At 40.7% G+C, this 26372-nt stretch overlaps 1 protein-coding gene across 2 annotated transcripts in view; it reads left to right on the top strand.

Annotated features, from left to right (window-relative positions):
* Positions 1–26372, top strand: part of tpst1 (tyrosylprotein sulfotransferase 1) — a 58126-nt gene that overhangs the window by 1440 nt on the left and 30314 nt on the right. For both annotated transcript variants that reach the window (XM_021324633.2, XM_012878732.3), the window contains exon 2: positions 16509–17558. In XM_021324633.2, coding sequence (XP_021180308.1) covers positions 16702–17558 — 857 coding nt within the window. In that variant the 5' untranslated portion in view covers positions 16509–16701. The remainder of the gene's footprint in view (positions 1–16508; positions 17559–26372) is intronic.

Raw genomic sequence — 26372 nt, forward strand, 5'->3', positions numbered from 1 at the left:
GCAGTTCTCTGCGCTGGCTGGGTGTCTGCAGCTGTGGAGCTCCATCAGCTCCATTAAACTTTTGTTATGTATGTAACTGAGACATGGATGAGAGTTGTTGAGCTCAGCGTTTTTTTTTTTTGTCTTTTCTCTCCACCCTGAACTCTTGCCCCCCCCCCCTGTTCATTTCTCAATGCTCCAAGGACATCAGGGAGAGGAGCAGGAGGGTTAGAGTGACTGTAAAAATCTCTTTCACTGCAAACAGCTTCCCGTACCAGTTACCTCCTCCAGCTTTACACTACTGATATTTGAACTGGCCCGTTGACAGCCACTACTGTGTGCAGTAACCTACCGACCAACAAAGGTTAACAGATACTTTAAAAAAATTACTCTTTGACAGAAATTGTGCCTAAATGTGGTCAGGTTTTAATTGTTGGTTGGTTTAACGCTCATGTGTTGCCCTGATGAGCTGTTGCTCATGTTTAAAAAATCGAATTGTCTCCTTTAACCTTTTACACGCCGTAGCAGGCCCTACACATCAGCAGGGGCACAGTCTCAACTTGGTTTTATCGTGTGCTTTATCCGCTCTTAATCTTAAAATTTGGTGTGCAGTTTTGTCTGACCACAAACGTATGACAGCCCTAGTGCCGTCATACCTTTTGTACCTCTGCTCTCTTCTCTGCTTTTCTAAATAAAATCTTGAGTGAGTCTGGGACCACCATTGGGCTCACCACGGGTGGGCTGCTTTTACAGTTACAGAAAAGTCGTACTGAAACCCTAAACCCTGTGGCCGGTTTAAAAAACCAGGAGCTCTGTTTAAAACAAACCCAAATAAATAACAGACCCCCTGAACGTGATCCTCTGCCCTGGTTAAAGGACTCCACCCGAGCAGTCAGATGTGACTGTAGAAAAGCAGAGCGACCGTGGATGAAAGACAAGTTGCAGGTTTCTTTTGAAATGTTAACATGTTATCAGAACAGTGTGGATTTTTATTCCCCCTAAGAATTGTTTCAAATGGTTACAATTCCTGCATTGTTTTAGTTCTAATCTAAATGTGCCCCAGCATACCATCCTGACATTTGTAATCACCTCCTTCATTTCTTTAACAAAATTCAGGAATCAGTTGAAGTCAACATCATCCCTTACGAAGGTGGACGGTCAAATGGAACAGGGTGGAATTTTCACCCCCATTCCCCCAGTTTTTTTTTTGTTTGTTTGTTTTTTTTTGGGATTTTTTTTTTTTGCGGCTCTAGTGGCTCGCTTTTTCCGAAAGTAGGCTGACAGGAAGGGGGGTAGAAGAGGGGGAGAGACATTCGGCAAAGGACCGCGGGTCGGATTTGAACCCGGGTCGACCGCGTCGAAGACTAAGGCCTCTTTATATGGGTCGCGCTACTCGCTGTGCCACATGCGCGCCCCCCAGTTTCTATAAGTTCTTGAAAAATGACCATACTTGTCGGTGCACGTCATTGAAAAAGAAGCAGCAATAAGCAAATCCATTCCTTTTGGTCTGGTATGTTCCTGCTAGCCAGATCAGTCTTGTTAGGTTAATTGGTGATTCTATACTGCAGTGTGAATGAGGATGGTTGTCTTCTTCGCCGTGCGCCTCTTTGATCACCCTGTGATGGGCTGGTGAGTGTCCTGAGGTCTATCGCACTTCTCGCTGATTGATTTTTTTATTTAATTTTTTTCCTGTGGGCTTCAGCTCTATTTGACCCAGAACAGGACCAGAAATTTCCAGGAAACTTGGGTTGTCACGATACTAAAATGTCATATTCTACACCGATGCTAATGCTGCGTTCAGACCAAACACGATTTGAGCATCTTAGCCGTCCGGTTTACTTGTAAAGTATGTGGTGGACTCGCGTCTATGTTCGCCGCCAGGTCACGTGTGTGGCATGTGGCGCTCTGATGCCAGTTGGGCTGCGCAATTTGACATTTCCTGTTTTGATCACGTGTCAGACGCTAGAGTTGGAAAATCTGAACTCTTGGTTGACTCCGCTATGTGACGTAGTGGCACATTAGCCGACGGGACGGCCGGACCAGCAAAAGCCGAGAAGTCGACAATGGAGGACAGACTCATTGTCACTGTTTGTGTCGATCCTAATATCTATTAGCAGTCGAGCTGTCACTACAGACAGTAATAGATAGGACCATGACTGGAGGAGGGTAAGTGAGGAAGTTGGGATCTCGCGAAGGTTATCGAAACTATATAATATTTCCCCACAGTAGGTTAGCTCTTCCCAACACATGTCAGACCAGTCTATCCACACTTTGCTCAGCTGTCCTTCTGGGCTGTTTTTCACACTCTAGACGTGCATCTGACTTCAAATTGCACAAACGCCTTTTTGACGCGCTGAATGCAGCGTAAGAGGAATACTAGATACCATTTAAGATACCACAGCAAATTGTATTTTATAGAAGAGGGTTATCTCTAGTTGAAAGGAAAAATATGATTTATTATAAGACAAATTTAACTCTTAATTAGTTACAGCGCTGCCTCCGAAAGAAGTGCAAACATTTGGCCAAATGTGAATGGGTCAGTTTATATCGATTTTTGAGGTAAATGGATATTTTTGAATAATTTTCAGTATCAATTATATTGATATTGACTGTTTTGACAACTGTACTGAAAGTTGTGGAGAAATGTGAAATGACCTAAAAAGTAACTAAAGAGTTGAAATCATTCTGTCCAGCAGCTGAGAATCTTGGTGTGAGCTAGATTTATATGAGAGGGAGGTAAAATGACCAAATGACTGTTCCTCGATACTGAGAGGAAGGCACAACTCTAGCTCTGATGACTCCGTCTGCATGAGCAGCCAGATGGCCGCTTTGTTTCTGCTGTCCTTAGAGAAATGGTAGAATGTGTGACCTGAAAGGGAGTTGCTTTTACAGATAAACTGACTCATCTCGTTTGTTTTGTTGATATTCTTTCATGACAGTTTTCTCGATTTTGTGTTTGCCGACATTCCACTTCATAGCAACAATGATTTAGTCTTGAGCTCTTGTAGGCAGAGTTTTTAAAGGTGACATTACTTGTCCCTGACCTTTTAACATAATGTGACACGCTTTGGTCACAATACTGAAAGTTAACACTAGTTTTTACTAGTTATCTGTTTGTCTTTAGAAGTTGGTGGTGCAGGTTTGAGCTACGATGCAAACAATATTTTGATCTAAACAATTTTCCTGTTATTTTAATTTCTATACATTTTGTTGGTCGATGTGTTTATAAACACAAGATGTTGGGACTTCTTGATTTTTAATGCAAATGGGGAAAGGCCTGTTCTGATTTTTCTGCATTTCACCGGCCAATCAAACAAAACTCTGCCACGTGATTGGTGCGTCTCTGTTAAAAACCTCTAATTTACTCTATCAGACATCTCTACCTTACACATAGTTGACACTAGTCCTGTTTCTATCGATGTTTATTATGTGCATTTTTAAGTATCGCATTAGAAAATGTTGATGGAAACGACAATTTCGACACAACTTTCTCAATTTTGCAAAAACGTTTTTGTGCTTGCTTGAGGTGGCTTTTGGCTTTTGCAAAAAGGGTTAATGTGCAAATCGGGAGATGGAAACACATTTGCTGAATAAGTTCTGACATAGTGACCATCATGTTTCTGTCCTCCCCGATGTTCCCTTAACGGCTATATATAAATGGATTTCTTTCTCTACGTCTCTGGACTGCATGTAACATAACCAATACTAGTTGACATGACAGAACAATTGCAACTTTCCCAATTGCAACACGTTCTTGAAAACCTCCTGTTTTTAGAAGTGTTGTCCAAGCTAGTTTGCAACCTCTGCTTCCTGTTCATTACAGCCATGAGTAACGTCGACTTCCCATGAAATTACGCTTTGCTTAGCTTGATTAATTCACTCCAAACCAGTAGATGGAAACATATCCATTTTGTAGGGATGCACCGATGTGAAGATTTGGGCCGATATCAATAATTATATTTACCGATGTGTTTATATATGTGTGTATACATGCAAACACACAAGTATATTTGCGTTTCTGGTATAGTCAAATTTTGCAAAGTTTTGTTATAGTTTAGACCTACATGCTGCTTTTTGTCTGTCTTCTTTCAACAACGTAAAAAATTTCCACAATGCTGACTTTGCGTCTCTGCTTCATTCAAAAACCCCACAATTCTGGCTGCAATGGGTTACTGTCACATGGCCAAAAAAAAAACAGAAAACGAATCCTGCATGACCAACCCTATCCTATCCCTATCCTGAAAGAAAGGCACAGTGGGCAACCAGATGGAAATAAACATCGGTTGTTGATATCGGCCCAGTTTTACTTATCGGACCGATACTGATATGTTAAGAAATGACTAACATTGGCCAATACTGACGTTAATGTCGATATATCAAGCATCCCTACTAATTGGCATTTTCTTTTTTGTGACATTTTAAAAGTTTGCTCAAAACTAGTATGACAATTGGATGGAAACACGGTAAGTAGCACATCTATCATCTAATGCTCTAATCCCAGGAGGGTTGAAGGTTTTGGTTATGCAAGAAGTCCATAGAGATTTGTATACACTCCCCTTAAAAACAAACTAGGCTGCTTGACAGGTACAAGTTGGGTATCAAAGAGGATAAAAAGGTTGAAAAATAATAAATAGGGAAACAACCCTGGTAGAAAACACAGAACACTTCCCTGAGTAATATTGATTATTCAAATTCCTTGTTCAACTTTTCTGTGTAGCAGTATTTTGCTTTTCATTTCAGTCCTTTCAGTGGCAAGACACATCTAACAGACCAAGATAAACAAGAAAGGCCTCAACACACCGCATGTTGCTCTACATATTCATCAGACAGGCTGCAAGCAGCAGTGATATGCCCCAACGGGTAGACATGTGTTTCCAAAGCAGCTTGATACACCAAAGCTGATTAGAGTAAGAAAAATGCTTGGACTTTGAACATCAGCCTTAACAGACTGCTCAAAATTTGTTTCTAAAGATGATTTAAGTCCAATAAAAGAATGAAGAATCTCTTGATGATTATTGGATCACATCTGTTTGTATGATTACCATTTTTCCCTTTGGTCATTAGTTCATTCCTTCCTGTCTAAAACTGTTGGTTCTTATACTGCAACTATAACACTAGCAGATGCAGTGGATTAACATCCCTCATAAAATTTCACACTGCAGTATGTTGCAGTCTTAGCCCAGGGGAAGTAGATTGACCTCAATGTTGGCTTGCTCTACTGGAATGCCAGTGATCAGCACTGCTGTATGGAGGCTATGTAGTTGCTGCTTCAGGCTAAAATGTTTCCATAGTCCTAAACAATCAAATTTAAAACAATTTCCAGAGAAAACCTCCTACACAGAACTTTTATACTCATTTACTACAATTCACATGTCTTCAAACAAGACATCAAACATGACCCATTTCAACTTTCATTGTTTCAGCCCACCACATTCACATGCATCTACATTAAGTAGGGCAGTTCGGTAGCTAACTGCTACCTAAATATTAGATTCAGTTAAACTTCAAAATGTTATTTACACTCTTATGGAACCAAGAATGGAATAAATAGGACATCGAAGTTAACAAAACTAATCCTGAAAATGGTTTGATAGATTAGAGTTTAACACAGGATGTCTAATTCTACAGCCAAATTGGTTTTTCACTGGAATGTGAGCAAATATTGTAATTATTTAGCCCTGATCTAAACTATTTCTGAAAATCTCTCAAGTAAATGTGGAAAACTGAAACCCCAGAAAACTGTTTTGCACACAAATACACTATAAGATGTATTTAGAAAATGCACTGCCTGGCCAAAAAAAAGGGGTTGCCACTAAAAAAAACCAAAAAAAGTCACATACTTTGGTTACAGTACACATTTGCTCTGGCATTGTTTCTTCGAGCTTGTGCAAGATTTCTTTCCACCTAGTGTTGCATTCATTTTTCACCAAGATCTTGCATTGACGATACCTTGTCACGATAACAAATTTTGCTGGATGATAATTTTTTTAAACTTCGAGAAATCCATATTATTGTAATTTGGAGACCTTTTTCTACTAATATGATAATGGCATAATAACGCAAGTATGTCCTCTCGACCTACCGGCTCAGACGATATTAGCAGGTGGCGTCATTTTGGTATAAATCCAAAAAACTTCCAGTGGTCATGTTTGGCTTTGACATCAATTTAATTTCTTTTTCAAACTAGCATCTCTCTGGCTCTCCCTCACGAGGCTCTCATGTTAACTTTGAGCATGTGCCTACCTGACACAAGCTGGCTTTCTACCACCCTATTATAAGCCTGGCTGGCTGGCATGCTTTATTTTGCGATTAATTGATTTATCGATTACCGTGACGGGCATAATTGATGATGGTAGAGTCTGCCCGCTATTCAAAGCCTTCTCCAGCACATCCCAAAGATTCTCAATGGGGTTAAGCCCTGGACTCTGTGGCGGCCAATCCATGTGTGAAAATGATGTCTCATGCTCCCTGAACCACTCTTTCACAATTCGTGCCCGAGGAATTCTGGCATTGTCATCTTGGAATATGCCTGTGCCATCAGGGAAGAAAAAATCCATTGATGGAATAAGCTGGTCATTCAGTATATTCATGTAGTCAGCTGACCTCATTCTTTGAGCTCATACTGTTGCTGAACCCAGACCTGACCAACCGCAGCAACCCCAGATCAGAGCACTGCCCCCACAGACTTGTACAGTAGGCACCAGGCATGATGGGTGCATCACTTCAGCTGCCTCTCTTCTTACCCTGATGCGTCCATCACTCTGGAACAAGGTAAACCTTCAGGTTTTTAATAATGTGTTGGGCAGTTCTTAACCTGATTTTGGTAGTTTCTGTAATCTCCTCAGACATTTTCTCTGCTTGATGCATGCCAATGATTTGACCCTTCTGAAACAGACTGACATCTTTTCCACAAACACAGGATGTGTCGTTTGACATGGTTGTTTAAGAAATCAGAAGCAACTCATTGCACTAGCTGGGGTTAAATATCTTCTTACCAGCTGAAACATAATCGCCCATGCAGTAATTATCCAGTGGGAGGCTCATACCTATTTGCTCAGTTAAATCCATGTGGTGACTTTTTTTTTTGGCCAGCCAGTGTAGTTTTGTAAAAGAAAACCAAAAAATAAACTAGGCTGGTGCAGAGTGTTTCAGTGCAGACAACAATGACTTGCAAAACTTCAGTAACCTTCAAATAAGTCTTGTTTGCTGCCTGCTTTTTACTACTAGCCTATATACATTGGTATTAACTTGAATAAGTTCAAATGTTACATCAATAGTTGCTTTACAAGCCTTCTGCATCAAAATCAGACTGAGAATTCACTGAAGAGTCCCACCTCGGCCTATTAGCCATAACTATAAACGATTTATAGCTATACAAGGCAGTTGTTCAGCATATTTGAGGATTGTGGGAAATATTGAAACCGTTTATCATAAAAGGCATTAACAACGAAAACTCAGATTTAAATCATTGTGCAGCTCAACTTACTACCCCGGGTAGAGGTAGTCTTTATTTAATTGTTAAAAGGAAAGGGATACCTCCACACCCAATTCATGGCTTAAGACCCAGGAGCAGAAAATAATGCTCTGTTTCCTTAGAAATACAGTCCTCTGTCTAGTTCTTTTTAATCTTTTTACTTTGCATGTTCAGGGTAATATTGACTGCCAACATCTTTTGGCATCTTTGGATGCATCTTTTGTTCAGACAAAAGATGCATCCATTTCTTTGTGCCAGAAATGTGCGTAGCAGTGAAGTTAAAGAAAAAGTTCAGCTTCTGTCAATGACACCTTGACTCATTTAGTCAGAGGGAAAACCACATACAAACATTTTCCACTTCCTCTTTCCTCTTCAGAAAATGAAGACTTTGCTCTTAGCTGCTTTAATTTATTCCTTTTCTCTTTTAGAAACAGTAAAAGGAGGACTTATCTGTAGGTGACTTAGCCTGGGTGATATTTCCTGTAATGGGGTGGAAATTAAAATTATTTTCAAGAAATTCTACCTGTGACTCAAACATTTTACCAGTCACAATTTTTTATGTGTGTGTGTATAACATTTGTCTTGGTTACAAACACCCTCAGTACAATATAATAATATAAACTGTACAATTCTTTCTTAATTTTCAAATAAGAAGTTGAATGTAAAGAAAATTAAGAATTTAACATAACAGTGCACTCATAACAGTTTATACACCTTAACAGTGGTGTACTGTAACTAGTTAATTTTAGGTACCTTATTTTTTGGACTATAAGTTGCTCCGGAAAATAAGTTGCTTCATTCAAAAAATGCATCATACAAGAAAAAATTATTTATATGAATGAATCACATGTGTAAAGCTGCTCAGGCTGTGTCTGCAGTTTGTTTAATCTGATCCCGTCACACCAGATCTTGGTGACTATCGAAGCTTTCTTCTCATTATAGAACCTCTTTTTTTTCCCTGGTAGTATCACGACTTTATTCTCATATACTCACCGCTTTATTCTGGCCATATTATGACTTTCAAGGTTCTTTATTGTCACCTCTTGTTACTGTGGTTAAATTCCTTTCAGGACGTACTGCAGCTTAGAGTACAGTACAAACAGACAATAAACGTGTTTTTTTATCTCCTAATTAAAAATGGTCAAAGTATGGCTCAATCCATGCACTTTTGACTCTGTAATGATATTTTTTGTATTCTCTTTTTATTTGAAAAAGTATCAAAGTATTGAAATACATGTTGATATCGTGAGAACGCTAGTCCCTCTTATTGCAGCAATGTAGTTGGCAGAAGGGCAATAATTTGGCCAAATATGAATAGGTCAGTTTGTATCGATTTTTTTTAGATAAATGAGTGTCTTTGTACAACTCATGTATCTACATCAAAATATCGATTATTTTGACAACCCTACCATCTACCAACCCTACACTGCGTTACACTCCCTACTTTTGCATTTTATTTATTGTACTTTATTTGTTTCCTTGTTTTAATACAACTTAAAGTTTGTTGTGTAGATAGATAGATAGATAGATACTTTATCCCAAGAGAAATAAAAAAAAAAGAAATCTAACAAAAATTACGATAGCTACCAGTGTTGTAGTACTCGAGTCCGAGACTCGAACTCGAGTCCGAGTCATTAGCTAAATTTAGAGACTCGTGACTTGACTTGGACTTGAGCACTGATGACTCGAACTTGGACTCGGACTCCTACATTCAGATCATTCTGACTCGGAAATTGAGAAAAAGACTCGACTTTTTTTATATCATTAGGCTATAATTTTAATATGTCATTAGAATATTATTTGGTGTATGATTTTAATATCTAAATGTCGTACCGCGCACGTGACGTCACCATCTCATGAGCAACGCCCCTTGCCGCTAAGGTTGGGCAAACAGTGTGAGAGCGCACGCAGCAACCAGCCATTACACGTGCAACAGATACAACGATATGACCGACTTTACAGCTGTTAAACTTTCACAAGAGGATGTCCAGGCGCCCATTTTACTGGTAGAACTATGGAACAACATACCAACGTTCAGCTCAAACGATGGATTGAGTGTCGAGGGCTTAGAAAGACTGGAAAACTGGCTGAGTTGATAGGAAGGTAAGTCGATGATTTTCTCCTGCTCTGCGTTCATGGCGTCATTGGCCGTTTTTTTTTTTTCTGTTTGTAGTCACCGTCCAGGAATCGGTATAAATTTTCCGACCCGCCGAACAATTTAGTCCGGTCCGGTGGCCAAATGCATTATCATTATCCAACGGCTGTATCTCCTCGCTGCATCGACCGATCCACACCAGATTTGTTGTGAGTCATGGGGGAGGGCTGCCGAACGCGTTTGTGGGAATCGCCCGGTGGACGGGCGAGGAAAATGCGTAACAGCATCTGCGGTGGCGGGCGGTCGGCGGTGTGCGAACCCCGCCTGCCGGCCGGCACCGCGGCGGTGGCCAATAGCCGGAGTGCGCTTGGCTGCGAGGGCCGATCGACGCCGCTTGCGGCTTTAACATCCTTCATATGCGGCCTATCAGCGTACCTCGAGTCGCTGTTGCGTGTTCCATAACAACAATGTTTAAAAACCATGGTTAGGAGACGTCTTAGACTTGGAAAAAGCAGTAGTTTTACCGAGTAAAACCAAGGGTAACTACAGCGAAAGAGTTATTAGTGCAATGGAATGTTACTGCTTCATGTCATACATCACACGTCAATAGTGACTCGACTCGGACTCGACTCGGATTTTTTTTTTAATGACTTGGACTTGACTCGGACTTGAACACTGGTGACTCGAACCTGGACTCGGACTCGAGGCATAGTGACTTGACTACAACACTGATAGCTACCATAAGTGTAACCTGGCCAGCCAGATTGATGATGTGTAGCATTGTAGTTCTTCACGTTATCATTCTGGGACTGCTCCCATTGAATCCGTTAGCGGAAAGGAGGGAATTTCAGCAGAACTCTCTGAGCTGATTGAGCGAAGCGGCACCTAGTGCCCGCCTAGCAAAGGTTGATTTTAGCCAATCACTGTATCAAATTAAAACGTAAGCAGTAAGACGTACCACAACAAGGTAAGCTAGTCCAGGCACTTGCTGTTCTACTAAGCACAGAGCATTTTTGCTAAGGGCACCAAAATGACTACTACCCCTGTCTACCATTACAAGGACTAATTTTGTGCAGCCCTATTTTAGAATTCCACCATTATTTCTGGTAAAACGAAGTATATATATTTTTTCTTTTCATCAATAGATTAAAGGTTTTATTGACTACAAACTGTTTAAAATACCCTGCGATCAGTGTAGAACAAATCAGTCCAGGTTGCTTTTTGTTTTATGTCTAATTCTAAGGGGAATCTTATGATAGTAAAAGACACTAGCGATGCTCCCTGTTTGTGTAGTCACACATACAACAAATCTTTTCTCAATCACAAATTCAGATTTGATCACTCTTCATATTTTGGATGTTAAATCGGGTGCTCAAATGAGGCCACTCTTTAAAAAACTGAAGCATTTGTTTAGCTTTGTACTGATGCAAAGCTCGGACGCAGATGCCAACTTTAGTGCCACTAATAATGCTTACAAATCATTCCTATTGTATCTTTGCTCCGTCACCCAGTCTTTTTTCCTTGTCGGTAACTACAATTCTAATCCACTAAAGTGGTCGAGGCCTCTTCATTGCTGACGCTGACTTACAATCGGACACGCACGCGAAGTTTCTCTATTTTCTCTGTAGTTATGTTAGAAGTTCAGCTCACTCTATGTATCATCACTCAACAGCATCTGAAAAGCTCTGGTTATGAATGGAACTTGAAACAGTCCAGTTAATGGATTCTATGTACGAGTAGAAAAAGCCCCTGCTGATCTTTCATTTTCATAGAATGGGTGTAATATAATACCACAGAAAGCCATCTGTAGCCCCACAAGTGTATCATATTTGTGTTTTTTGCTGGCTTTTGCGATATACAGTGTCTTTAGACAATGTTACGGTAAGCCAACTTTTTTTCATGTTTTATGGGACTTACATAATGCTGTAAAAAACACACCTACTGTGTTGATCAATCTCTTTGTGAAGCTTTGGTTCATGTATATAACATTAAAGGTAAACTTTTCTGGCTGTACCATCCACATTCCAAGCATGCTTATGCATTAGTCTTCACTCAATGAAAACTCTTCCCTCTGACAAACTTTTTTTCGCATCTGATGCAAGACAAGAATTCAGACCATTGTCAAAGTTGACTGACAGACCACATTCCTGCCGACTGATCCTGCAGTTCTGTGATATTTGCTGAGAAGCAGAAGAGTGGAGGTTTCTTCAGAAGATGGTTGACAGAGCAGATAGTGATGGCTTCCTGTAAAATCAGTTTTCCTAATGTCTGTTTAGATCTGCCTTTCAGCTCCAGCCTGACCGCTGCCACCTTTTGTTAGAGAGAGGAGCAGCACAGCGGGTGCACATGGTGACCTTGTCAGGCGGATCCTTTGAGCTTGATTACAAATGAGTATTAATTATCAGTCCAGACAGTCTTTGTCTGTAATGCATCCAGTCCACATTTTGAAAAATAATTTCTTCTAGTGAGGGATTGAGAAAATTTGGCTCTGATCAGTCATGTGCAGCTCTAATGTAACGGTGAATGCATCAAACAAAAAAAATTTCAACATCAGCCATCAGCATGTAAAACATATTTTAATTACTACTATTTTAGAGGTTTTAAACAGAATCTGAAAATATTTAGGGAGATATGCTTTAGTGAAAAACAGATCATATTGGAATGCCTTCACAAAACTACTACCTCTATCAATGAACCTTCAGCAGATGATTTTCTTCTCTTTTATGTCTTTTATAGTCCTTAGAAAAAAGGCTGAATTGGTCAAAATCGGAATCTGTAGGTCAGACCTCAAGGAAAACCAGAAATTGGTCTCGACCTGGAAAGAGCCTGAACAGTGCCTCCTTAATGTCTTCTGTAATCGGATCTTTGGTTGGTGTCTCATTGAACCCAGTCAGCATCCACAGTTGTAGGTCAATGCAAAACTGCCCACTGGTCACATCTTTATCTCCACCCAGTTTAAATTTCAGACCCCGCTTCATTCAGCGTGGATCACAATGAAGAAGTCAGAATTCCTGACCATGTGTTTGATCAGTCCATTGATTATATATATTTTTAAACAAACTTTAGGAGGAACATCCAAATGAAACAGTTTGGTATATTGTTAGAGTAGTTGGAGGTATTTCAACCAAATAATGTCACAGGTGTGTTCTGTTTACATCAGAAAATAGTCTCATCCTGTGAGATTTTAGATGAAGTAGTCATAGCAGCTTGCTTTCTTCTTGATTGTTCACCTGCTCAACTATAGAGCATCTAAATGAGGGAATGTGACCACAGTTATAATTGTGCAAAAAAAAGGAAGTGAAAGGTGTAAGCTGTCCTGCGTACAGCTGGCCTGCTCACCACTTTCACAAACGTATCAGACCCTCATGAGGTGAAGGGTCCCCCTCTTTATAAAGTCTGTGATTAACTTTGGTTCCACTTCTCTGGCTGCTCCTGGGAGAGCAGCATCCACTTCCCTCCCCCCCCCACTGACAGATCAATGAGAGAATATCCTGTCGGATGGATATGAGTAACAGGAGAGGCGATGCTCAATTAATTGAACAGGAACACATTTCAGCGCCGGTGTGAGGAGTAACATAATGCTCTGTAACTTAACCACCACCAGTTTATCAGCCGAGCTGTTGTAATGTTTCGCTATTGAGTAAATAGCATTTCATAAGTCCAAACTTTTTTCCATTTTTTCCCTCCAGTCAGGGCTCCACACAGACTATTATGGTGGTGTCATAACCTTGAGTAAAGCTACCACAATTTCACGGTGTCACTGTATTTATGCAAAAATGTAAAATGGTCAGATTTCAAGTAAAGCCTGGTGGCTCAAAACCCTAGAGAAAGACATGGTGGTTAATTATTGTGGTGTTTTATAGGCCCGTTTACACTACACTTTTTTTAACCGAGCCGAGACCAGTCCGAGCTCGGTAACCGAGATAACTCTTGTGTGTAAACGGTCAGCAGACTGAACCGGACCGCGCTAACTGCAGACCAGTTCCTGAGCAGGTCTCTGACTGGTTTTTTTTTTTTATCCCGGTTATCTGATAAAGAGCGAATGAGCAGACCGCGTCATCCCCTTACAGTCAGCTTACTGTCCTTGTTTTTTCCGGCGTGTCTGGCTGCACGTCCCGATTCACACTCCATTCAGACAAATTTCAGACATTCATAATAATACTAGCTTCCCTACCGTGCCACACGGTTTCCAGTGATGATTCTGCTTAGCAGTGTGATCAACCTCAGTGTCTGTCGTTGTTTCCTGCGTCTGTAAATCCTTATTAGACGTTTGCTTGTCTTATCCACGTCCCAAAAGCCGACTCTGTCCAACCATAACATCCTGAATGTTACGGGTGCCGCCATTTTGATTTGCTTTGTCCCGCCTTCAATCCCAGAAAGCAGCAGTACCACAGATCGCCACTAGGAGGCGAGGAGCAACCAAGGAACCGGTCATCTCGGCTTGGTTAACTGATCCAAGCTCGGACTGGTCTCGGCTCGGCTCGGTTAAAAAAGTGTAGTGTAAACGGGCCTTATGTGACAGGTGGTAAATAACAAGGTTAGATTCTTCCATATGCATTTATTTTCTAATTGTTTATTAGATGTGCATGTTGGACCAAATAGATTGGATTAATATTAAACCCCTAAAGGTAGAGTTCAGTGCCTGGTGGGGTTTCTCTGTTTTCTGTGATTTAATTAAGTTTCTAGGTAGGTCTGGTTTTGGTTATTGGATATAAAATCCACTTTTACTGTTGTTACTAGGTTGCTATCCAGTCACTTCTGAAGCATGTCTGAAGTGATCTGTTGTACACTACACACAAGAAATAAATAGCAGTCACTTTCTCAACAAAGAACAAACAGCAAGGCTGTGTGCCATCACCATGCGGGTCTTGAATGGGCTATATTGCTTATGGTTACCATAATGCACAAGTAGTTGTTGAACTAAAACTGCAACACTTGACTTCAATGGCAAGAGATGAGGAAAAGAGGATAATCTGTAAGGTTTTCTGAGATGTTCTAATAAATCTGAGTGTTTTTTTTTTTCGGTCAGAACGGGACGTTCAATGTGTGCTAAGACTGAAAACACATTGTGCCAGGTTTCCAATCCAATCATTCACATTGTGTATTCTTTGAAAAGGCAGCCAGCCAAAAACTAACAGCTTACAAGTGTATACGCTTTGCTAGTTTCAAAGTCCAAGTTGATTCCATTCTCATATGTTCACATGTACCAGTGAATATATTTTAATCATTATTCAGGTGATGCAGATGCTGTCACCTAGTAATAATAATCAAACCCATGTGTTGATCTATCATGGGTAGCTGACATGGTTTCTCAATACCCAGTGATAGAGACCAAATACTGCCTCTTCTAGCTCTGGACGATATGGCCAAAACCTATACCAGGATTTATTTCTGGATTTGGGTCGGTGCAATATAATTACCATATCAATATAAACAGAAAAATTGCCCAGACGGTTCACAACAGATGCCTGTACAAACTTCTGACAATTATTTTGCCATGTTTATAAAACTCCTCCAATATAACATTTTAAAAATATTTGCTTTAAAACGACATAAAACCCGGAATGTCAGTCAGTGACAAATGTTGTAATCATAGAATGTAATGTATATTGAAATATCAAAAATGGCATCAGTGTTATTGAATAAAGTTAGATTGCAATATATTTATTGTCCACACCTAGCCTGTAGCTAATTTAATCCTACTGATGAATCTGTTTATTTTTACCCTTTAGTCAGAAATGGCTCCATATGTCCACATTTAGAAATGTTACCAGAGAATTTCTTCTTGTAGTGCACCATTCCTGCCCTTAGTGTATTTTTGTTAAGTACACAAGCTGATTGTAAGCTTTGTTGGACTCATAACATAAAGGCATGCTGTGGAACCAGTGACTAATCTGGTTCCATCTTTCACACCTTACTCTATCTGGTATGTCACCTTTGCATTGTTCTGCTCTGCTGCACATGTTCTGTGCACCCCCGTTTGGTTCTTACTCACTGTTGTACTGCACGAGTTTCCAAGAAGCTCGTGTCAACTGCCATGCTCTTCCTTCAGCATACTAGGTAAATCGGATATTACTCAAAGTAAAGTTTTTTTCCACTTGAAAGGTTTAACCGATGTAGTAGGTTGGACGTTGAAGTTTCGGTGGCCGTGAGAACGCAGCAGGACCCATTTATACTTCTGCCTTAGCAAAAACTGTGGGCAGCCTGGTGTGTGTAGGGGTTGTCTCTTCCCTTTTAACACAGAGACACCAAGGAGAAGACAGCGACGTGAGAATGTGTGGGTGCTTTGAATAGACAAAGCCCAACAACAGGAAAAGACAATGCTATACACATCAGATGGTGCTCTGTCACAATTCTCCAGCATTTTTTTTTTCACCTTCTAAAGGACTACTTTATCTGCAGCTGCACCAGCTCCTTCTCACAGGGAGGCTAATAGAAGGCATTAGCTGGCCTGATTGGTTGTGAAACACGTCTTAGCTATATAACTAGGCGTTACCAGAGGACTCTTGCTTAAAAACAACAGCAGTCAAATGGGTCATTAGGCATGTTGAGCCGTGCTGAGAAGAAGTTGGTAACATGGTGCGAAGATAGGAAGCAGATGGGAAAGTGATGACTGGTGCGTCCCAGCCTGGCTGCACAGGCTCAGATGTACTGTAGCTTATATCGGCCAATTTCATTTTACGGCCTTTACAGCATTGTTTCTGTGGAGCTAATTGGAAAATAAATGTCCTGGTTTAGTTGTAGGATGTTGTTGTTAGTGTCACCTGTTAGTGTTTTAGTGTGCTTAATTCACTGATTGGTGAAAAAAAAAAATCAAATTCTCTCAGTTTCCAATTGTCTGATTCAGCTTAAAATCAGCTGATTCCAGTAAACTGCTCATTTCTCAGTGTATTCAAAGTTCCTTGTTAGCGTTGCCTCTAAAATCTTTGAGCTAACTGTTCTTTTTATGTTGTGTCACAGCACAGGCCTCATGGAGCTGTGGACTCACCACCTGCTGTGGACCAAGGAGCTTCATACATGCTGGGTTCCAAGCACACAGCGGCTATAAAGGGTGGGAACCTTAATTACCCTTCAGTTCTTTTTGCTCGGCCTTTTTCCTAAGTCGCCCCCCCCCCCGAGGTGAAATCATTCCACTGTGTTGGAGATCTACGACATGATCGGCAAGCTGAAACAGAACCTGTTGGTGGCCTGTCTGGTCATCAGCTCGGTGACAGTCTTCTACCTTGGCCGGCATGCGATGGAGTGTCATCATCGCTTTGAGCAGCGCAGCCATCCAGGAGGAATCCTGCCTCTCTCTGCACTGGGAGGCAGTATGCGGACCACCTTACGGACAGGCCAGAATCTCAGCCAACCTTTTGTTTACAACAAAGACATGCCACTGATCTTCATTGGAGGTGTGCCCAGAAGCGGGACGACACTGATGAGAGCAATGTTAGACGCACACCCTGAGGTGCGGTGCGGGGAAGAAACACGCGTCATTCCACGCATCCTGGCCATGAAGCAGATGTGGAGCCGTTCAGGGCGGGAGAAGATGCGCCTGGATGAGGCTGGTGTAACAGATGAGGTGCTAGACGCTGCCATGCAGGCCTTCCTGCTGGAAATCATCGTCAAACATGGTGAGCCGGCCAACTTCCTCTGCAATAAGGACCCGTTTGCACTGAAGTCGCTCTCTTACCTGGCCAAGATTTTTCCACGTGCCAAATTTGTGCTCATGATTCGTGATGGGAGGGCATCGGTTCATTCCATGATCTCAAGGAAAGTCACCATTGCAGGCTTTGACCTGGGCAGCTACCGGGACTGCCTGACCAAGTGGAATCGGGCGATAGAAACGATGTACACTCAGTGCTTAGACGCATCGGACAAATGCCTACCTGTGCACTACGAACAGTTGGTCCTCCATCCTGAAAAGTGGATGCGGACACTGTTGAAATTCCTTGACGTTCCTTGGAATGATGCTGTCCTTCACCATGAGGAGCTTATTGGGAAAGCAGGGGGAGTTTCCCTTTCCAAGTAAGTAAAACCAACCAGCTTGATCTTCCATTTTCTTTCTCTAATTTAACTTCAGCTCTCATGTCACCGTATGTGCTTATGCTCTTGAAGAAATTAAGAACAGGGGAGGGTGATGCCATTTGAGGTGGTGGGAAAAAAAAGAAGACTAACCTGAAGTTTAACGACTGTAAAACTAACGACAGCTGAGAGTTATGTGACTGGCTAGGTTTTGATGAGAACAACCCGTCTTGTTTTGTCGTCAATGTTGTCAGCGAGCACTAGCTGGATCACATGTTCACCATCCCATACTTGTTTTTGTCTTTTCACATTTCATTCCTGCCTGGACAATTGATGATTTAAAGAACAGCATGAATGAAATGTGATGCAGTTTGGAAACTGTTTCTGGGTATACCTTTTGGATCAGTAAGCAGGCCTCGCTCACTCAGAGACAAATGACATGTTTCCAGGTCTCTGAATTAGTGCTGACCAGTGAGGATACACTGATTCATCAGCTGACTCCGTCATGCTGTGATTCATTTGCTCTTCACTTTCCTTGGTTGCTTAAGCTGTTTGGAATGCAGCCTTTGGAAGCCGTCCACTGCGATTAAACATGGAGTCCTATGCACTGGCTTCTCTTTCATTAGATTCCTCTCCTACAGTTTGAGAATAGTGTGATAGGTCATTGCTGAGGTCCCAGTGGTACGATCAATATTGTACAGGAAGAAGACGTGAATTGTCCCAGGACTCTTAAGGTCCACATGGTAAGCAAGGTTTATTAAATGCCACATTCCCAAACTCAGTGAAAATGAGTTTGGGCATGCACACTTCTTAGTTTTAGATATGTACCCTGCAGGAGAGGAAAAAGAACAGAGTGGCTGTCAGCTGTGAGGAAAAAAATGGAACCATGTTGCGTTCTCTCTACAGTCTTGAAAGTAACATTTATGTGCATGTTGTTTTCCCAAACCCACCAGTTTGCATCATTTCAGTTCATTTGAAAATGAGCCATCCTGCTGAGAGGAACCCACTCATTAGTGACCTGAAACATATGATATTATGTAAGCACTGCTGTTCTGTAGGTAGGGTTTCCTAATGGCCGTGCCTCCAGTCAGAGCGGTTTTGGTTTTGCTGATTTAGGAGGTCATGGTCTGGAAGTTGTTGACATGCTGAAAGGGTTCAACCTAACTTCTTTCCCACCCCCAACTCTTCCAGGAACACCCTTTTTCTGCCACGTAGCACCAGAAAAACCCCCATATCCTTTGGAGACATTTGGTTTGCATTTTTATAGTCTGCAGATGAAAACCAGTCATGGTTTTTATTAAAATCCTTCACATCTGTTTTCCCTCAAAGTGTCTCACATTAACCGCAACTCTTGAGTAACTCTTCAACTTACCATGTAAAAAATGATCAAATTGGATTAAATCATGGATAAATACTGAATTAACTATTGTTTAATACACGTGTGAACTACATATGTGTTAGTATTGTAATAGCTTTTTTAGCAGATTTTTGCAAAAATTAAATGATACCTTAGTATTCTTTGATTGATCTGGTAGATCTCCTTATATGGCTGCTTGTGGGATGTGGTCTTCATGATAGAAGGACCTTAATAGTATATTTCGGTTAAACTCACTCCTTGATATACTGAATGGAGAAAGAAGTAGACTTTCTGGTCACAAATCAGCAACACAAGAAAATGAAGATACTATATTCCTCAACGGAACAAGCTCTTTAAAAACGTCTGTAGCTGTCTGTTCATATTGTTTCTGTCCAGTAATCCGACCAGCACCATTTACCTGGAAGGTTCGTGGCATGATTTTAGCCATGGAAACTGATGAGTCATTTAATGTTCATTATCTGCTGAAATGTGCAGACTACCTGGAAAGTAGGGCTGTCATAAACTATTATTTTAGTGATCGATTATTCTATTAATTATTCAATAATTATTATCGATTATTGGATAATTCTATCCAATTAGTCGATTATTCGTCAGAATAATCGAGTAATTGGATAAAAGATTTACATATTCTGCAGATTTTTCACATAATTACTTGAGCTTGTTTTATTAGTAATAGAAATAAAGGGGAAAAAATGCTAATTAGCAAATAATGGCAATCTTTTTTTAATAACAAGGATAGATCTGCAGCTAAAAAGTTCTAAGATCAAAATGTTACAAGTTCAGCCCTTTCTGGTTGACTTAATATTAATACAGTGCTTGTGCCTTTGTATTGAAAAAGGTCACAAACAAAGAATCAAACCGAACCCTTCTAGAGTTTAACTTAACTCACAGATATTATAGTGCATTGACTATCTGATAAAGAATATAACCATTTTTAAGTTCTATAAAGTCAGCATTAAAAATTTAGTTTTTCTATTTATATTTTCTAAATATGTTTTTCTAAACCAGAACCAAAACATGGAGCTGAGCAGAGAATTACAACTCATCTGATTTACCACACAAATGATTATTGTTTTTTTTTACTTTTTTCACAGTTTAAAATAATTGTCCATATAACAAGATACACACTTTTTATCTTTTCAAATATAAAAAATTGCTTTGTCTTAATATTTTAGATGGAAACACTCAGATATACTGTCAGACACAGTAATTAACTGTTTATATTAGAAGAGGCGACATCACACTATTCAACACAAAGACAACTTGACTATAAGGATGACATATTGAAGTGTCTATCATCTTGTGTTAGTGTAGTTAGCATGATTTAGCAGTTCACACTGCAGGCAAGTGCAGCCTGGCCAGAAGTCAGTCTGGTAAGGCTCCATACGCTCTGGTCTAAAACAGACCAGACCCATCACAGCACGGGAGGCGGGACTTTACGATACGTCACTGAGTGCCAGAATTACCCATAAGGCAGCAGTGCTTTTCTGTAACTGTAACAGTCAAGATACATACAGATATTTCTGTTGCTTTGTATCTTAAAATTCTTAAAATTAAGAAAGTACATGTAAGTACTCCATGTATCCTCAGACTTAATGGACAAAAGCGGCAAAAATTGATCACTGGAGAGTTTGTTTAATGGCATGACATGTTTCACAGACTACAAATTACAAAAGCAGAACCTGTCACTTGGAGGTTTTTGCATCACATTGATGCTGACCCTGTTAGTCCCGCCTTTGACATCGGGCTCTACCAGCTCCTTTCCAGACACGCCGTATCAGTCTGGCTGGCCAGGTTAGGCAAAGTGGCCTGAATTGGATTTTATAGGCTGTAAAGTGACCAGGTCAGACTTCCTAAAACAAGCGTGAATGCTCAGATTTAAAGGGTTTGTAGCTCCTGCAAGTAAGGGCCGTTTAACTTTGGGAGGAATCACAATTGCTGATTGGCCAGTTTGTGACGAGCCTCAAGGAGTGATTGACATGTTGTGTCAGGTCAATTGGCAGCCAAAGCTCCGTAGAATGCCAGAAAACCGAGTTTCACTTTCTTTTTACTTATGCCTTATAACCTCAGCAGCTGCTGACACTATAAATGCTGTCCGTTGGACACTTTAACCATACAAGCTACTTCTTCCCTGTTTCTTGGACCAAAGTGTGCTAGGCGTTAAGTCATTGTTCTTTTGCGGGTCAGTTTGGAGCTGCAAACAATTAAGAGGCGAGTCAGATATAGGCAACATTTTAAAAGTAATGGGAAAGCCCATGCTACATGTCAAGGAGACCTGGATTCTGGAGGTAGATTAGCTCTAACATGTTTATTCTTCCTGTTATCTGCTGACATCTCCTTTCATAGTTAAGTCGCTTCCTGTGTGAAACATCAGACAGGCCTCAATTTCCTTTCTAGAAGCTTCTATCAATCTTTGGTTTAGGCAAAGAAACACTCAGTTATGTTAGCCATCAGTGAAGTGTAAAAATAAAGCTAGAGAATATACAAAGAGTTTAGTCAGAGCGATCTGTTAGTACTCATAAAATTGACAAATTCTGGTTACCGGTCAATTTCTTGGTGCATCTCTGTTGTTTTTAGTAAGAAGGCTAATTGTGTCAGCAGATCTTCTTCATGGTATGATGAGGTTGTTTATTTTTGTCCTTTATAGTTAGACAGGGGATGTATATTTGTGGCAGAAATATTGTTCGCATTGTACAAATAAGAATCCATGTTTACGTGTTTCTGATTTGAGTTGGAAAAAGAACCTAGGAGGTCATGGGAGAGAGCTTTTTTTTTGCCTTTCTGATAAGTTCTCTTTCTGTTGCGCCAGCTCCTAACTTTAGATCAGCTTGTTTTTTAAGCATGATCTAGTGTGCAACTATGTGTTTTTGCCACTGTCACCACCAAATTTCCCCAGCGTGGTACAATAGAGGTATTTTTTTTTTATCTTAGCTTATTAACTAATATCTATACTAACTTATATTTATTATCTTATCTAATAAATTAGGGGGCTATTTTTAGGTTTAACTTTAGGTCTATAGGAAGATGTGTTATAGATGTGTTAGGGAAATAATTGGGTGGATGCAAAGTGCTTGTGTTGTGGTTTAACCTGATAGGATGTAATGGCTCCTATCCTATGTAGTCATGCTTCTTTAAGCGTAGACAGCTTTGTCTGCAAGGACGTCCTTGAAAGGTTCTTCTTTCTCATAGCGTTTATTTTCCAGTGCTTGGACACAAACAATGACATAGCCTTTAGTGGTCATGTTTCAGTGAAAACAAAGAACTGTCCAAGCTTTTTGTTAAAGCAAAAAGCAGCATGTAGCATGTCACAAGACCCGTCGTAAAAACATGAGGTCAAAACAAAAAGAAAATGTCTGTCCAGGGAAAAAGAGTAAGAGCTTTCCTGGATCCATATTCACATCTGTGGCCATTTAGTACACCAGTCATCTTTCCACAAATTGATTTCCATCAAATATTAATGAATTGGGACCTCAACCAGAAGGTTGAAGATCAGCATGGAGATGCTGCTTTGCCATGTCCACTGCTGTTTATTGTCTGAATACTGGCAAATGTTGGCAGTAAAATAAGAAAGAGGCAGCGGATGGATTGTACTCGTGCCCATCTCCAGCAGTAACTAGCACCTTTTCCATTGAAAGGCCCCGGGGTGTGCTGGTGGTGCAGGGGTTGCCCGAGTGGCCCATACATGGAGGCCTCAGGCTTTAGTGCGGCGGACCCAGGTTCGACTCCGGCCTGCAATCCTTTGCTGCATGTCTTCCCCTTCTTTCAGCCCCCCTTTCCTGTCTGCCTGCTTTCAATAAAACGGCAACTAGTGCCACAAAAACTCCCCCCAAAATAATAATACATCAAAAAGAAAATAAAAGAGAGGTTCAGGATTTATAGCCCCAGGATTTGGTTTCCCTGGATAAATGAAAGTCTGGGACTTTTAAGTTAGGCATGTTTCAGGAGGTCATTTAGTTAAATCAGCCTAATGACGAATGGGGAAGTTTTGCAGAAAACTGCACTTCACCTTCAGTCCAGCGGGGGTGGTAATAAGAAACCAAAGGCCAACAACCAAACCTTTACTTTTGTTCAAGCATTAATAAAATCTGCCTAGTGGTTAGTTGGATAGAACCTATGGCAGGGCTATTCAACTGGCGGCCCACAGGCCGGAAGGGTCCACCGGATAATTGCAATCTGGCCCGTGGCATGTTTGTAACAATAAATAATTAAAGAATTTAGAAATTATCCACGAAAAACACTCCAGGCCAGCTGCATGGCTAAACCTTTGTGTGTTGTTCATTTACTATCCTCTAGTGGCCAGCTGTAAGTCAAATAGCAGTTCTCTTATTCATTCTACTCTCAGTATTGTCTTACAGCTAGCACAAAACCTGCCATAGGCATTTTTGACTAAGGAGGTAACAGTAATCTACCTAATGTGGGTGAACCAAGAATCTTGGGCTCGACACACGAGCAGCGACGTCGATCCCTCTCCCGTGATTGCCAATGGAACAATTGCTTGCCGTCCTCCAGCTAAGCAACCGGTGAAATTCATGTGTGTGAAATATTGATGTGCACACTTAGATGTGCACATGCTGGGTTGTGACGCGACACAAGAAAGTTGTCACTGTGTCTTGGCACTACAGCCATTTGTCTGGATCAGCCATGAGGGCCGCCATTAAAGGAGCATATTCTCTAGGCTGTTTCCTTGTCTGTTATACAGAATGAACCTGTATTTATATTTTTCTTTTGTAGAGTAGACATAAAAGCATGATTTCAGTCAATTCCAGTAAAATCTTCCGGCTCTTCATCGTTGTCAGTCATGGAATGCTTTGAAAATATCAAAAGCCCTCCTATTTCATAACAAATACAAATTCTGAGAAACAAGCAGTCCAACAGCACGATTTGAAACGCTGCCGTCTATGTCATGTCCCGTGTGTTGGGTCTTCACCGCGGTGGTGATCAAAGCCATTAATCGCTGTCGTTTGTCGATCCCCATGTGTCGAACCCATAAGACACATTTTCTTTCTTTGCACTACTATAATTGGTCAGCAAAGAGCATTTAGAAAGCAGTTCTATTAAAGGGACTGTGCCTGAAATAATTTTTGCCTAATTAAAAAAAACACTTTTTACGCAATGTGTATTATGAGTTAAAAAGCATAATTTGCTAACAATTGACTACATTGTTTCTCCTAGAAATTCTGTCTTTTTTTTTGGGGGGGGGGCACTTTCTTCCAACTGTCTTTCCATTAATTCCATTAAAATCACAGAATACAGCTTTATATGAGCAGCCATCTTCTGTCTTTGTTAACCTATCAACACAAATGCGTTTTCCAAGAACAATGCAGCCATCTTATTTCATAGCTGGACTCAGGAAGGTTCATTTTTGTTTCCAGCAGAAAGACTTTTGGTGATGTGCGACAATCAAAGCAAATGGTATTTTTGTAGGACATCTGAAGATGACCATAGAGCTGTTTACTTGTTTAGAACGTGCGGCATTGAGCATTAATGTTTAGAATAATCGAGCTTAAACAGACGTGATCATCCTCATATCTGTATCAGGCAAACGTTCTTGGTATATTGATAATCGCACCACGTTAAATAAACAAATATGTCCTTTTTCAGCTGTAACACAACAGAAAAAGGACGCATTTATCCTGTTGGATCCCGCGATCCCGAAACAAGCGATGCAAATTCTGCCGGGGACAATTACTTGGTAATTTAAGCATTTCTCTTTAATGAACACCCGTGTACCCACAATCCCGCTATGAATTTCAGGCCCTGCTCCAGAGGATAGCACGTGTTTAGTCTTGTGCATTTTTCTCATTGAGAAAAACATAGTTGCCGGCTTACAGTTCAAACTAAACTGTTTTCCTCTCTCATGGTTCAGATGTGTGCAGGATCAGGTATAGTTTGTAAATAAAATGTGGATTTTAGTATTGTCACTTTCAATGTTCATGCCAATAAATTAAATGTGGATTATTACCTTTACCTTGTCACTCCCATTCCATTTCGTGTGATAAGGTAGTGCCATGTTCAATTCCTAATTTATACAATTCCCTTAGGATTCCTCTTATCAAATAATTACAATAATTTGCTTACAGGGATGTTTTTTTATTTTTTACCAAACATCTCATATTCAGTGTTTTTATTTGGCCCTCATGATCGGCTACTTTCCTTGTAGATGTCAGAGGGTCATTGTGTCAACGCAACTGGGGTTTGGTAGCTAAAACTTTAGAATTTGTTGAACTAAAGTCAGTCTCCATGTGCTGTACTGTGGCTGTTGGTGATTATGTGGTTCCTTAGCCACTAAGGAGAGGTGTGATTGAAAACGAGAGGACGATAATTCGCTCAATAGACCTCTGAAAAAATGTCCCTCTCACTTCTGAGATGATGGTTACGACCTTATCTACAGGACTCCGTTAACATGTTGAATGGTATCGTGTACAGATGAAAAAGGCTCGGCCAGTATTGCATATCTTCTTTAGAAGTGGTACTGACAGACAACATAATAGAATGTATTGACCATTGGCTGCAGTGTTCCTTTATATAATGTATGGCAGCCTTTAAAAGCCCCATGTCAGTCAACCTCTAATGCCATATGGTTAATTACATTTATTTTCCGTCCAAAGGGTTATCAGTCCATTAGCTTGTCAGATATACAGCGGGAAGCTGTATATCTTAGTTTGGAAAAATGTGTAAGTCCTGGAAGGAAGCAAAACAACAATGCCTACAGCTTGACCAGGAAGGAATAAAGAATCAAGTCAAGGAAATTGGTGGATCAGAAAGGGCTGATTTTTAGCTTTACTATTGTCAGGGTGGTCAGAAACTCAAAAGTCCATCTTTATTGTTGTCAGTGAAATCATATTAGCTCATAACCCAGCCCAGCTGGGTGCAATTTAGTATCAGTATAAACCCTGCTATTCTGTTTCTGGCCTCCGACGTTTGTCAGATAACTTCAGAGAGCAACTGGCATCATGAAGACTAAGGACCCCAGCAGACAGGTCAGCAACAAGACCATTTATCATATGTGCAAAACGCTATGTGTAAAGGAATATTAACTCTAACAACCTAGTGACTTTTTACTAGTCCCTGGATGGGTCTGAAAAGTTGCTAGATTGTTAGCAATGTGACCAGGTGCTGTGACCAGGTGCTTCCTCAGATTAGAAGTTGTCCTGCTGCTGGCCTTGCAATACTTCTCTTCACCAGATGTGTGATGTGTGGAGATCTTTCTTCCAGGACTGCTCTTTAGCAGTGGAGGCTGCAGAAGACTTAAGCCTGGAGTGAAGATTCATATTCTAGTTGGACAACGATGCTAAACGTACAGCCGGAGCTACAGCGGAACGCCCAGTCCAGACCTAAATCTACTCTTCAGCCAACCTGACAGTGCTCGAGCGATTGCATCAAACAATTGGGCTTTAGGTTATAGAAATGGGATTCTACCAAGTATTGACTCAGGAGTG

Source organism: Fundulus heteroclitus, chromosome 18 (assembly GCF_011125445.2).
Source record: "Fundulus heteroclitus isolate FHET01 chromosome 18, MU-UCD_Fhet_4.1, whole genome shotgun sequence".
Taxonomy (NCBI): Eukaryota; Metazoa; Chordata; class Actinopteri; order Cyprinodontiformes; family Fundulidae; genus Fundulus; species Fundulus heteroclitus.